We start from the raw sequence: 15771 nt of genomic DNA on the forward strand, positions 1-15771 counted from the left end.
CATTCAAGTTCAATGTGTTTTCGGAGCCCAGTGACTATATTTCTGGATGTTTCAAACATCATTCATTAAATTTATTTTTAATTTGACTTATCAGTCTCTTTGCAATCCCTTGTGCAGCAGCGCTCAGACCCGAGGTGAGAGGGGAGGTACTGGGAACCATTCAGGTTTATGTAACTATACGTAGAGGGTTCTTTACTGTAAGAGCGGTAAGGATGTGGAATTCCCTTCCACAGGCGGTGGTCTCAGCGGGGGGGCATTGATGGTTTCAAGAAAATATTAGATAAGCACCCGAACGACCACAACATACAGGGATATACAATGTAATACTGACATAAACGCACATATAGGTTGGACTTGATTCTTTTTTTTTCAACCTCTCATACAATATAACTACGTGCCTCGCATTCATATGCGTTCATAAAGAGCTTGCTGGCAGAAGGGTAAGGCAGAAAGATGACCACCATCAGTCTGCAGCTGCTGCTTCACTGTCCACTCACAGGCTTGGGAGCAGGGAGGTGACCTCGTTTTATTGGTGAACTTCATCAGTAAGGAGTTTGGTCACAAGGCTGGATGGACTGTGTAAAGCCGGCTATACACATATAGTGCTGAATGGAAAAAATAGAACAGATTCCTCCATCCATTCTACACAATGCGGACGGATGAATATCCAGTTTAACAGCAGGCCCCTCCAGTAAACCAAATACCTGAATGATGCCTGCATCTGATTGGCAGCAATTTTCCATCATACGCCTTCAATGTTTTTATTTTTATGGAAGGATGTCGGGTGGGAGGCGGCTGACAAGACCACCCACTGATGAACTGCTTGAGATTCACTTGGATTAAAACAGCTCCTATGTACAGTATATGCTTTTCAATAGTGTATTTAAAATGGAATTCCACCAAATTTTTAATTTTTATTTTTTTAAGTCAGCATCTACAAATACTGCAGCTGCTGACTTTTTAAAATAAGGTCACTTACCTGTCCAGGGCGCCCGCAATGTCTGCACCTGAAGCTGACCTGGCTCTCAGGTGGAGGCGCCACAATCCATTGGTAAGGGACCAAGGCTTCACTTCCTGGTTCCCTACTGCGCATGCGCATCTGGCACTGGGCGATTCCACTGGTCCCTGCTGTCTCCCGGGACCTGTGTGTCTCCCAGAAGACAGCGGCGTAAATACCTGCGGGTGGCACGGCTATCTATGCCCAGAAGTGGGAGCAAAATGCCTGTATTAGACAGGTATCCGCTCTCCCCCCCGAAAGGTGCCAAATGGGGGGGGGGGGGGGATTCCGAAAAGCGGAAGTTCTATTTTTTTAGCGGAACTCCGCTTTAAAGATGCATTTCAAAAATGGTATATTGTTACGTTGGTCCAGTTTCTTACAATGTAACCGTGTATATACCATGCCACTGAAATCACTACTCCAGTGATCTCAGCTTGCTTCCAGGTCCCATGCCAAGGCAGAGCCTAATGCATTTTGATCACAGGAGGTTGGCCACTTGCCTTGGATGCCATTTAGAGAATGTTTTGCAATTTCTGAAAGGATTCATTCAAAGAGTTGTGTTTCGAAGAGACAGAGCGTTCTCTGATTGGACGGGGTGGAGAGGCAAGGTGGTAACATCACGCTCTGCATCTCATCCAATCAGAGAACTCTTTGCTTTGTATCCTCTCAATGATGCCATTCTATGAATGGCACCTTGTGCAGAGCGGGTGACCTTCTGTGACACTGGACCTGGAAGCAAGTAGAGATCACTGGAGTAGCGGTGTGTGCTGTCAGTGATTTATTTTATTTATTTTTTTTTTTTTCCAGCTTCCGGGGCATTGGCCAGGTATGGTATATGCATGGTTGCACTGATCCAAGCTGGACCAATGTAACTATGTAAAAATTATACTGTTTGCCTGAAGATCTTGATTGGCATGTGCAAAGCACCGGTGTTTTTGAAACAAAATGCAGAATCTAGTAGTGTACATACAGTATAAAAAATGAACGGGACCCCTGAACAACTTTTTTTTTTTTTTTTTTTTTTTATATATATATATAAGTTAAAAATGGAGGTGACGGGGGCAAAACAAATTAAAACTCTTTCTAGATGTGCCCCGTGGAGTCTGTTTTCCATGAGCAACAGCAGTAGGTTTCCTGCTTCAGAATTTTTAATGCAGCTCCCCTGAATGCCGATGATGATAATAAATATTAAAGTATAATACAGGATTTATATAGCGCCAACAGTTTGCGCATCGCTTTACAACATGAGGGCAGACATTACAATTGCAATACAAGTCATTACATGGGAATATTTTTGTTTCTGCAGAACGCCATGCGAGCCACCGTGGAGAGCCATGAAAACAGTGTGTCCCTCCCACCTGTTAAAGTCAATATTGTTCTAGGAAATGAAGATCTGACGATTAAGGTAAGTGACTGCCTAGAAGAATGACACTAGACAAACACATTTGCTCTTTGTCCCCACGCATGGTGCATTATCAGTTCAGCTTTACTAATGACCAGATCCGTGAACAGATCTTTACTATGACAGATCACAAATAAGCTGTGTTACTTCTATATAACTTTACCTTCAGAATACTAACAGGCAGTTCTTTTAGACCCCTTTCACACTGGGGCGGTGGGCCAGTCGGCGGTAAAACGCCGCTATTTTTAGCCGCTATTCCCATTGCACTGCGTGGCTTGCGCATCCGCAGTAGGGAACCGGGAAGTGAAGCCGCAGAGCTTCACTTCTTGATTCTCTCACCGAGAATGGCGCCGGCAGCAGCCGAGAGCCGAGCGATGCCTCGGCTGCCGACATCGCTGGACTCCAGGAAAGGTAGTGCCCATTTATTAAAAGTCAGCAGCTGCAGTATTTGTAGCTGCTTTTTAAAAAAAAAAAAAAAAATGCAGAATTCCTGCTTTAAAGTCCAATTAAATCCATCAGATAATTGCATTCTAGGTTCATCAAAACAAAAGGTGGACAAAAATTTTAGTTTTGTTTCAGCAACAACTGCAGTAAAAAAAAATATCATAAATAAACTTTCTCCTGCCAGCATCTGCGGAGTAGGACCATTGGTTTCTGTACGTAATCGGTCACCTCTCTGCAGAGATCCACCTCATCCCTGCTGAATCAGACCTATAGCTCTACATTCAGCAAATCTCTTGCTACGTCTTCTGGTTGGAGGTGTCAGACCTGTGGAAAAAGACTACTGCTTACCCGCAGAGAGCAAGGATCCGTCTTGGCAGCATGCTGGCAGGGATCAGACTTTTCTACAGACTCTGACTGCTTTCTGAAGAAAACAAAACTGTCAGATTTGTAACATTTTGATTGGATGCACTTTGAATGTATTCAGCTTATTTTATGTAAATTGAAAGTTGATTGGTGCTAAAGCCCAGCTCCAGGATTTGCAGAGAATGAAGATTTTACCCCAGTGCCTCTTAAAAGAAAAAATACTCTCCAATTCGTTCAGCATTATTCTACATATGCTAGTCTCCATCCTTCTCCAGCTACTGCCCCTATAAGTTAAATGACTCCAAGCATTATTCAACCCACTTCCTGTGAGCCCTGCCGGGGGGGGGGGGGGGGGGGTGCGGAGACCAGAGAGGTGGAAAAGTTATGTATACCCAACTAGGATTCGGACCTAAGAAACAGGGGAATTGGTTTGAGGAATAACATGGGTACTTGCACCTCAGCACTATTGTTAATGGCTTGGGCCAGGTCAAGTCATGGATAAGACAGGTATATGATCTAGATCAGCCTTTCTCAACCTTTTCAACACAGAGGAACCCTTGAAATAGTTCTCCGGTCTCGGGAACCCCCGGCTAAAAATGTGAAATCTACAACTCATGATAAAATAGTGTGATGGTCAGTGGGAAGCATGGTCCTTACACTTGTGGTCATTGGGAAGAATTACCTCCTTACAGATGACTAAAAAGATCAATGGTGTCGGTGGGAACTTATCTGAGAGGCAGAAATTGCCCAATGCTGAAGGAACCCCTAGCAACCTCTGGAGGAACCTTGGTTGAGAATCACTGATCTAGATAATGCAAAGATATAGAAAATATCTAGCTCTAGATGGACAGAGATGTCTATCTATATATAATCTCTCTCTATCCTCTATCTCTCTATCCTGTCCTAATCCACTTCTAAATGCATTCTAGGGCCAATTTTTTTTTTTTATATATTTTTGCAAAACAGCCAATTGGGCTACCAAAATTTGGCTTGCAGATGGTGTCCTACTCCTGACTGGTCTGCAAGATGTAAGAGCTAACCACTAAAATACACTATATTGCCACAACTATTGGGATGCCTGCCTTTACACACACATGAACTTTATTGGTTCAATATTGAGTTAGCCCACCCTTTGCCACTATAACATTTTCAACTCTTCTGGGAAGGCTGTCCACAAGGTTTAGGAGTGTGTCTATGGGAATATTTGACCGTTCTTCCAGAAGCGCATTTGTGAGGTCAAGCAATGTTGGCTGAGAAGGCCTGGCTTGCAGTCTCTACTCTAACGCATCCCAAAGTTGTTCTATCGAGTTGAGGTCAGGACTCTGCTGGCCAGTCAAGTTCCGTCATCCACACTATATTGCCAAAAGTATTGGGCCACCCCTCCAAATCATTTGGTGGGGTGGGTTATATTGTGGGGTTGTTTTTCAGGCCAGTCAAGTTCCTCCAGCCCAAACTCACTCATCCATGTCTTTATGGACCTTGCTTTGTGTACTGGTGTGCAGTCATGCTGGAACAGGAAGGGGCCATCCCCAAACTGTTCCCACAAAGTTGGGAGCATGAAATTGTCCAAAATCTCTTGGTATGCTGACGCCTTAAGAGTTTTCTTCACTGGAACTAAGGACCCCAGCCCAATCCCTGAAAAACAACTCCACACCATAATCTCACCTCCACCAAATGATTTGGAGGGGTGGCCCAATACTTTTGGCAATATAGTGTGAATGAGTGAGTTTGGGGTGGAGGAACTTGACTGGCCTGCACCTCAACCCCATAGAATTGGGATGAATTTGAGCGGAGACTGTGAGGCAGGCCTTCTTGTCCAACGTCAGTGCCTTACCTCACAAATGCTCTTCTGGAAGAATGGTCAAACATTCCCATAGACACACTCCTAAACCTTGTGGACAGCCTTCCCAGAAGAGTTGAAGCTGTTATAGCGGAAAAGGGTGGGCCAACTCAATATTGAATCCTACGGACCAAGACTGGGATGTCATTAAAGTTCATGTAAAAGCAGATGTTCCAACCATACTTTTGACAATTATAGTCCTCCCCTCTCCTGCATGACATACAGGACACTATGCATGCCATGCACCAAAGACATGTTGGTTGATTAGGTTGCATTTGGTAAGAATTTGTATTTTATGATGATAAATATCTATAACAGATGTTCTGCTTGTTTTCCAGATCTCTGACAATGGAGGAGGAGTTCCTTTAAGAAAAATAGAGCGTCTTTTTAGCTATATGTATTCCACAGCCCCAATGCCCATGATGGACAATGCTCGTAACGCACCATTGGTGAGCGATGGTTATTTTGCTTTCTCCTCTCACACATTGATGATCCCGATTTGTTTATGTGGTTTGATGAATGAAGCTGTGATTGTGCAGAGCTATAGCAGAGCGCAGCTGCTCCAACTCCCTCCCAGAAGCATGCAGACTGTTCCAACACTAATGAATTGCCCTTTTGTTGACGAGGAACATTTAATAAGTATAAATTGTTTAGCTGGGATGTGGGCCGAGGACAGGTCATACGCTGCTGTGCTAGTGTGTAAGTCTTGAGCTGGCACGGGGGAATTGGTCCTATTTCTCAGCGATTAAATCCTCGGGATTATGCCTCATGTCACATGCCAATCCATCATGTAGGGAGGTCCTCCCCACCCGGTACAACATCCTGCCAGCTTCCCTCTTAGTTTTTAATGTATAACAAGGCAAACTCTTTTTTTATTTTTATTTTGGATAGAGTGGAAGTGAATTAGAACCCCTGTTAGGTTTTTATTGCTGTCTGTGTCCCCGTTAGGGAAATTCACCCTCTCTATTCGTCTGGTTTACCATTATCATTAAAAGAAAATCCCAAATTTTGGGTTGTCCCCAGAAAAGTAATAGAGGGGAGATCTTAAAGCGGTGTTCCGCCACAAAAAGAAAAAAAGTCAGCAGCTACACACACTGCAGCTTCTGGCTTTTAATAGTAGGACACTTGCCTATCCTGGAGTCCCGCAATGTCGGCACCGCAGCTGATGTTTCCATCAGCTGTCAGGTAAGAGAACCCGGCAATGTAGCCTTACGGCGACACGCTGGAAATCCTACTGCGCATGCGCAAAGCCCCGCTCCTCTCTCCTACTGGCCCGGCGACAGGAGGGGAGCCCCAGGGTCATGTCACGGGCCGCGGCCTGGACTCCCAGAAGTGGGAACATGTCACGGGCCGCGGACTGGACTCCCAGAAGTGGAAACAGGATACCGGTCAAAGAACTCCGCTTTAACGGGGACACTAGTTCTGGTGATTTGGGGGGCCCCCAAGGAATTCCCTTAATTTGCAGGGGTTTCTTTCCCTTTCCTGTTTGGCTATGCTACAGGAAGTGAAGGGAAATCTCCCCAATGGGACACAAATCATGGGGGAAAAAAAATATCTGACGGGGGTTATAACCCTCCCTTACTCTATCCAAAATGAAGAAAAGTTTATCCTATAGTTCTACTTTAAATGTTCCAGCCCTTGGCTCTTTCTGCACAGTGCTTCTCTCCCAAGCCTTGCCAATGGGATTGTCATTAATCTATATACTTTGAGATTGTGGTACAATTGTCTCAGATTTTTTTTTTTTTTTTTTTTTTGTGAAACCATCTCTCCCTGGATTTTGTCTCTGGTGGATGACCTATTTTTTATTTATTTTTGTCCTGGAGGTTGGAGGATTTACTCCAGGAGTCTCTGGCTGGAAGTTTTGGGCCGTGTCCGTTCTTCCTTTTGAGACAGAAAAAACACTTGCGCATAAGTAAGACAGCCAGGCTCTAGTGGGAGGTGGGGCCCCTGCTGCCTGATACTTTTGGAAGGATTGTCCTCCTTAGAGCCTAGTTCCTTTAACCAGCTTAAAGTGGAATTGCAGCCAACATCTTTTAGTTTTAGAGTAAGGACACTCCTGTGTCCCCCTTTATTCTATTCTCCTCACTTCCTGTCCTGGTGACGGGTCAGAGATCCAGTCAGGAAGGGAAGATAAATCTCTCCAACAGGAATACTGAAAAATTCCCCCATGACCACACAGGAAGTGGGATTTTCATTTTCTTGTGACCACACAGGAAATGAGGGTTTCTCCCAGCAGGGACATGGGATAGTAAAACATAAAAAATTCAGAGGTTTTTAGAGCGGCGTTTCTCAACCCTGTCCTCAAGTACCCCCAACAGGCCATGTTTTGGGAATTTCTTAGACCCCACTTTCACACTGCCGAGTCCATAGCGTCGGCGGTAAAACACCACTATTTTTAGCAGCGTTTTACCGTTGGATTTGCAGCGCATTTCGCCCGCTAGCGGGGCGCTTTTACCCCCCGCTAGTGGCCGTGAAAGGGTTAAAACCGCCCGCAATATGCCGCAGTAGCTGTGTTTTGCCGGCGGTAATGCAGCGCTGCCCCATTGATTTCAATGGGGAGCAGCGGTAAACACACGGCTCCTTCACCGATCCAAAGAAGCTGCTGGCAGGACTTTTCCTGACATCCTGCCAGTGCACCGCTGCAGTGTGAAAGCCCTCGGACTTTCACACTGGAGTGAATGGTGCAGCAGTTTGAGGGCGCATTGCAGGCGCTATTTCTAATGCTATAGCGCTTGCAAAATGCCCTCGGTGTGAAAGGGCTCTTAGTCAATGGCTTGGTATTTTGCAAAGCTATTTTGTCTGATTTTAAAGCACCGGTGCATGATAAAGGAAAACCTGCAAACATGGCCTGTTTTGGGAATGCTTGAGGTCGGGGTTGAGAACCACTGCTTTAGAGCACACAAGACCAGCAAAATAAGTTCTAGACTGGGTGCAAATTGCCCTTTTTGTTACGAAATAAAGGCAGATTTTAGACCTGTTTTTTTTCTAATCCTCTAGGCGGGCTTTGGATATGGTTTACCCATCTCTCGACTTTATGCCAAATATTTCCAAGGTGATTTAATGCTACATTCGATGGAAGGTTTTGGAACAGATGCTGTCATTTACTTAAAGGTAATTAGTATATTCAATGTGGTATATGCGTGTGTGTATATATCGTAGTTTGCTCTCCATAAGGCGGACCTGACCATAAGGCGGACCTGACCATAAGGCGGACCTAGGTTTTATAGGAGGAAAACGAGAAAAAAAATATTCTGACCCAAATAGTGTATTAAAATATTTTCCATTGCCACAAACGCAGCCTTGCCTGATGTCATCCCATCCGCTGACAGAGCAGCCGAATTCTGTGTTTTCTGTGTCTGGTAGAGCAAGGGGACCGCCCGGTGCCCACGGGGGGGGGGGGGGGGGGGGTTTAATGTCTTTCCCCTGCCTCTCCAAGTGGTGGTTGGGGGGGCTGTGGTGCCTGACTTATATTCACACCATAAGACGCAGAGACATTTTACTCCATATTTCGGGGGGGGGGGGGGGGGATGGTGTGTCTTATGGTCTGAAAAATACAGTAGATATGATATTACAACATTTTTAGGCAGGGGTGAAGAAAGGCTATAAAGTAAGAATGCTTTAAAAAATATATATACATTTTTCTTCCCCCCCCCTCTATCTATATCTCTCTATAGCTGAACTTTGGGATAATCCTTGTTCAAATATAAGAGTCATGTGCATTCTTGTATACATCTTGATGTGCTCTGTGTAAAAAGAAAACGATCTAATGTCTCGTACACGCAGTCGGATTTTCCGACAGGAAATGTTTGATGTGAGCTTGTTAGTAATTCCGACCATGTGTGTAGGCTCCATTGGACTTTTGTTATCGGAATTTCCGCCAACAAATGTTTGAGAGCAGATTCTCAAATTTTCCGATGACAAAACCTGTTGCCGGAAATTCTGAGCGTATGTACACAATTCCGACGCACAAGTCCACGCATGCTCGGAATCAAGCAGAAGAGCTGCACTGGCTATTGAACTTTTTTTTTTTACATCACCACGTTCTTGACGTTCGGAATTTCCGACAACATTTGTGTGTATGCAAGACAAGTATGAGCCAACATCCTTCGGAAAAAAATCCACAGTTTTGTTGTCGGAAAATCCTATCGTGTGTACAGGGCATAATCGTTTAAAACTTGTACTCCTATATTGAATTCTAATATTATTTTGAACTAGAGTTAGTTTGACCGCATTGTAATACTGATGGATTTGTCATTGAATTGTCACAGGCATTGTCCTCGGAATCCATCGAGCGGTTACCGGTTTTCAACAAGTCTGCCTGGAAACACTATAAGTTCTGCACAGAAGCGGACGACTGGTGTATTCCCAGCAGCGAGCCAAAGAACCTCGCCATTTAGAAAGTGCGCGGAGCTGAAGAAAGGGATCAAGCACTTAAATTGCCATGGACCACTACCTGCGGGTGTCAGAGAAGACAGAGGCAAACTGTACTGTGCTGGAGCTGGCCAGGGATGCAATAAGGAGAGACAGTAAATTGTCACAAGAGGATGAAAACATTTAACATAGTTGTTGTGTATTTTGTGCTCATTTCTGGTGCCTCATTGTCCAGAAGTCAGAATAGTAGCAGTGTGTACCACTGCATTCATATTCTCAAAGAAAACCACCTTTAAGAAAAAAAAAAAAAAAGCAGCAAAGAATCAAGTGCACGGTTTGTGCCATGAGATTTGACGGCATCCATTTTTATTGTCCTCTTTGGAAACCTTTTCGACAAGGAACGAGGTTTGGACAAACCACAGATCACTCTGAAGAAGCTACCCCTTCTTGAACTGATAGTCATTCCCCTTCCTGTCTTCCCTCAACTGTCAATAATTGTATATGCCAGCCTCTGTAAGAGCTGGAAGGAGAATTATTCACTATTGCCAAAATGAATATAGGGTTCTCAGGAAGTCGTTTTTTAGTTTTGTTTTTCTTGTATGTAGGGTTCCAGTTAGGTCACCACTGTGCGGTCATAGAATGATGTGGGATATGAAGATAAAAAAAGCATGGAGCAGTGTAATAAAAATTGAAATTTTTTCTTAGGTTGAAAAAGATATCACAAGTGTGTGTGCATTACGAAAATCCCTTTAAGTGTAGAACGTATGAGCAACCTAGAAAGTTTATTCAATGCACAATTTAATACACAATTGAGAATTGCCCTGGGTTAATAAATACGGCACCCATTCACTTAGCCCAGGGCTGGACAAATCCCAGGAACCAGGGAGCCAATCCTCCCTAAAAATACAGCTGGCGCCCAACTTTTGAGGTTTTCTCTAAGACTGCAATTCCCAACCTTTTTAGCCAAGGGGAAACCCTAAATGAGTTGCCAGGCCTTTGACGAACCCTTACTAAAACCAAATCTGAAGTCACTGGCCCCTTATATTGGTGGTCAGTAGGAATAATACAACACTTACAGACAACTAAAGATAATTGGTGTTTTGCTGGCTTTGCCAAGTGTTGTTGTTCTGGGAACTATGCAGGCTCCATCAAATGGCAGGTCAACCAGCCACAGCTCAAGGAACCCTTGGCAACCTCTGGATGAACCTTGGGGTTCCATGGAACTGTGGTTGAGAATGGTTGCTCTAAGGCAGGGGTCTCCAAACTTTCTAAACATAGGGGCCCGTATACTACCCCTCTGATTTTACAGGGGCTCTACTGTGGCCAGTGGGAGTAGAAAATGTCCTGGTGTCGGTAACACACCATCGCTGGCGTCTGTGAGAGGACTATTGCCCCATCGCTGGCGTCTGTGAGAGGAACAGTGCCCCAATATTGGTATCAGTAGGAGGAATAGTGCCCCATCACAAGTGCCAACGACAGGAATTATGCCTCGTTGTTGGTCGGAGGAATAGTACTCCAAGGGCCGGAAAAAGGCAAGCATAGGGCAGAAGTTTGGAGACCACTACTCTAAGTCCTCATTCACACAGGGTGTACTACTACCCATAGAAGGCTGTGTTTATCAGCACAAGTGGTCCTTGCATCCCCATGCAGGCCATTTATATTGACACAAAGAGGCTGCTCCAAATCTGATGACACGTGTGCGCACAGCCCCAAACATACACAGTCTGTGTTTGGGACCAGGTAACTGCATGCAATGCCTTTGTGTCCTGAGCGGGTAGACACAGACCTCCACGGCTTTAGTACACCCCATGTGAATGAGGCCTAATCATCAATGGAGTTGCCTCCCAAAAAAAAAAAAAAAAAAAAAATCCTACTGGTTTCTGTATTGGACAGACTGGCTCATGAATTCCATATTCATTTGTCCACCTCTGTCTTGGGCTGACCATACTTTATACAATTATCTTTTAGATTTACCAAAACCATATAATATGAGGTCAAACCTAAAACCTTTCAATATGTATGCAGTAAGGCAGGCCCTGGCACTACATAGTTGAAGGTAAAAAAAAGGAAATGGAATAAGAAAATTGTATAATGTATGGCCAGCTTTAGCCTTTTCATGTTTCTGATGTTCATAGAGACGGCCTACATCCACATGACAGATCTATATGAAAGGAAGTCATCTCTATGGTGCTAGGGCGTTCCTTATACTAGGTGCAGCAGGACACGCCTCATCTTTCGAACCTGTGTAGGATTAGAGGAGATGTTCACCTTGAAACTTTTCCCATTTTTGTGATGTTCTAAAATCCTATTTCTGAAATACCGCTATAAGCAAAGATACCTTATGTGAAAGTCTTGAATGTGTTCATCGCTGGACCTATAAGGGCTCATTCACATGGGTGCAGAGGCCCGTACAGCACGTGGTTTTATGTGCACGGGATTGGACGATGTTCTGTGCATTCTGTGTCCAGGGTTGTGCAAGTGTCCCCCTATGGATGTAAATGCTCAGGTGTGTGGGAAGTTATACAAAGATTCATAACACTGATTTTTAACAGGTAGCTAGCGCCAGCTGCATGGAACATCTGGCACATAAAAACACATGCTGTACTGGTCTCTGAATTGGTGTGAATGAGCCTAAGCCTCTCAATAGAATTACTTGAGCTGAAGATTCTGTATTGCAGTATGACTTCTCTTTGGTGTACTTAAAATGGAAGTAAACTAGACATGTGCAATATGTTTTAGTTCTGAATTCATTTTTTAACAAATTTTTACAAACTCGTTAACTTCCAAATTTCTGGATTTTCGGAGATCTGGGATTTCAGATTTTCAAATAAAGCAAAACTAATGAAATTGTAAAGTAAATCCTCCTATTGTTTTGAGCCAAGGAAGCTGCCATCTTGGCCTCTGTTTGATCTACAACTGCCATGATGCTGCACATGTGATCAGCTATGACACCACTGGCCATTGGATGGTTTGACAGTTTGGTTGAGAACCCGACCAATGGGAGGTTTACATTGCCAGCATGTGCCGGAAATGTAACTGTTTTTTTAAACTGTTAAATGGATGGGTTTACTTCCGCTTTAAAATACTTGGTACTGTTGCTGTTAAGAAAAGCAGTAAGCCTTTTGAAGCCTAGCATGACTTACTATGAATTTTATATATATATATATATATATATATATATATATATATATATATAATATATATTTTTGGCAGTCAAGTGACAGCACATTGATATGAAACCCTAATGGGTGCTCAATGTGTGCCCTCTCCAGCTGTTTGAGGAACTAGAAGTCCCACCATGCCCCTGCCTTTGGGAATCATGCTTGTAATGCCTCATGGGACTTGGTGAACAGCTGGAGGCCCACAGGTTGAGCACCCATGCATTGGTGGGGGAGTAGTGAGGCTCTTGGGATGTTGCCACTGCCTGTGATCCCGCCCCCCCCCCCCCCCCCCCCCCGTTCAGCACATTTATTTTATACTCCTTTCCTGGAGGACAAAAAAGAAAAATTCCCAATGTGCATGTGGGTATGATGACCACTCTCAAAGCTATTTCTTCACTTCCTGTATGATCTCCAGGTGGGGGAAGGAAGAGGGGCAGTCGCCACTGCAAAGGGCACAGACAGTGATAAACACCATACAGAGGTTCTAAGCTTTCCGGGAAAATAACATAATGACTAATAATGAACATTAGAATTTGTGCCTGGGGTTCTGCCTAGCTATCTTTAAAGAAAAAAAAAAAAACATTGCAACTTACCAGTCCTTAGGTGTGGTGGCTGCATGGCTAACGTCAAACGGGGACAGTAAAACCTGACGGTTGATCTACATTTTTATTGTCCTCTGACCGCCCACCTACAGAATTGCTTGGAGGATGCTCGGGTCCTTTAACGTTGCAGTGGCCATGATGGTGCTGCAAACTTAACTTGGCTTGATGCGCTTAGCAGGCATTCCGCTTATTAAAGGCGCCCATTGAAGTCAGTAGGACTGTGTCGCAACTGCATTCCAAGTGCTTTAATATGTAAAATCCTTTTATTTTATGTAAAATACTCCGGTGCAAATAACTTTTATATCAAGTGCAATAAAATGAATATCCTATATACCAAGTGTTGCTGCTGAGTGCAAAAAAATGATAAACTGCCATGCAGCATAAAGCACCTCTGATCATTCTTGGCAACAGCATTCCTCCTAAAACCATGCAACTATGGTGTAGAAAAATTTTGCAAAAAAAAAAAGAAAACCTGTATTGTATGTATTGATACTCCTATTATACTTCATGGTACTTGCACATATGAGTATTGACACGTGTGTGTGTGTGTGTGTGTGTTTGCGTGTATATGTGTGCTGATATTTACTTTTATTATTTTATATATATATACAATAGTTCGTAAATGTAAACTAGAATACCGTAAACAAAGTGTGTGTGTGTGTGTGTATATGTGTATATGTGTATATGTGTATATATATATATATATATATATATATATATATATATATATATATATAATAAAAAATTATTGACATTTTTTTTTAGATTGTAGGCTCTAATGAGCAAGGCACTTCCTCTTGTGCCAAATTGTAATGTAACTGTAATATCTGCCTTAATTTTGTTAAGCACTGCGCAAACTGTTGGCGCTATTTAGATCAAGTACATTATTAATTAAATATATATATATATATATACCGTATTTATCGGCATATAACACGCACATTCATTTTAAGGGGAAAGTTTCAGGAAAAAAATGTAATTTTAAATAAGGCAGCTAAAATTGTAGTATTGGTGTATAACACGCACGCGCTATTTGCACCCGATTTTCATGGTGAAAAAGTGAGTGTTATACGCCAATAAATAGTGTGTGTGTGTGTGTGTGTGTGTATGTATATTATTTTTTTTTTTTATAATATATTCATTTTTTTTACACATTATTTGCATGGTCTAGGGAGGAATATTGTTGCTAGTGGTAAGATTGCACATATAGTGAGTGGTGCTTTATGTTGCGTGGCAGTTTATTATTTAATAAAATGTAAAATTTTCATTGGTATTGTAAAAAAAAAATTTTTTAAAACGGGCAGTATCGCCTCATCGTGAACACCTATTGCCTCTGAAAGGTGATTTATTTTATTTTTTTTCTGGCTCTTTTTTTTTTCTTGATTGCTCACCCCCCCCCCCCCCCAAATGACCACACTCCCTGTACCATATCTATGGAGAAGCCGTGTTGTCACCCCTGGGCTTCTCTTCTGATTTGGACCATAAACAGAAAATGAATGCCGCCACCAAATGGAAGGACTTCTAAGCTGTGAAATTGTTGCATTTCTATTCTTTTATTTTAGGTGTACTTTAGAGACTTGTATAGGCATTTATACATCTGTTTGTTAATGTTAAGCAAGTCTACCAGCAGCTCTTTCCTATTAAGCAATCCTGTGCTTTGTGTTTAGCGGTTCTTTAAACTGTAGCTGAACATCGCTATTATATGGCTCTCGGTTCTTAGCTGGCTGAGAGTAACTTGGCTGTCGTAAGTTCATGGAGTGGATCAGTATTTGGAAAGTTGATATTAACGTGTATATATAATAGATCAATGTCACTTATAAGCTGTGATCGGAGTTTGAATAGACTCTTCCCTATACACTGTCCATATCTAGAGCAATCTGTGCCTCACCAGCAGTTGTAGAATACGTAAGCCCCATCATGTCTTTCCTCCAGCTAGCATGGCATGCTGAGAGTTGTAGTTCTGCAGCAGCTATAGAAATGTGGGTTGCTAATAATCACATCACTGTATTTTTCATTCAAATCTAGTTAAACAATGGAACCATTACAAAATTAATGTTACCCATTTCACAAAAAAGCCTTATACGTTTGTTCATTACCATTGTCGCTTCACAAGGCCTTTTTAGTGCCCCGCGATGCAACTTTACTTTTTCTTTTTTCTTATTTAAAAAAAATAAATAAATTTTTAATTTTATGACCAGATGTCATTGTTTTGTTTTATTTATTAAAGGTATTACATCCAGCATCCTTTGTCTGCCTCCATCTTGCATAACATAATTTTTTTTTTTTTTGGCTGATACAGTCACTGCGTTGTAAAGTTTGTTTTATGTTTTGTTATGCGATTTGTTAGGATGTTTTCAATAGAAAATAAAAGTTATCTTAACTTAAATCTAATTTGTCTTTTTTTGGTTTTTTTTTCATGGACAGTTAAATTATATATTTCTCAAAACTGTTACATTCCAAGCCATGCCGTGAATGGCAACGGTCACAGTTGCTCGTGCTCTCAACTGAGCTATCAAGCCATTAAGTGGCTGCTGTCATAACTGATCAAATGTGCAGCACCAGGGCAACTGCAGATCAGACATGGGCTGCAA

General features: G+C 42.6%; 1 protein-coding gene across 2 annotated transcripts in view; it reads left to right on the top strand.

Moving 5' to 3' along the window:
- The window catches only part of PDK4 (pyruvate dehydrogenase kinase 4), a 45943-nt gene extending 30377 nt beyond the window's left edge, over positions 1–15566 (top strand). For both annotated transcript variants that reach the window (XM_077490752.1, XM_077490753.1), the window contains exons 9-12: positions 2304–2402; positions 5385–5495; positions 8044–8157; positions 9315–15566. In XM_077490752.1, coding sequence (XP_077346878.1) covers positions 2304–2402; positions 5385–5495; positions 8044–8157; positions 9315–9443 — 453 coding nt within the window. In that variant the 3' untranslated portion in view covers positions 9444–15566. The remainder of the gene's footprint in view (positions 1–2303; positions 2403–5384; positions 5496–8043; positions 8158–9314) is intronic.
- Positions 15567–15771: the final 205 nt, after the last annotated feature.

The sequence above is a fragment of the Lithobates pipiens genome, unplaced genomic scaffold, assembly GCF_037356315.1.
Source record: "Lithobates pipiens isolate NorthernLeopardFrog02 unplaced genomic scaffold, aLitPip1_a1.2 Scaffold_19, whole genome shotgun sequence".
NCBI lineage: Eukaryota > Metazoa > Chordata > Amphibia > Anura > Ranidae > Lithobates > Lithobates pipiens.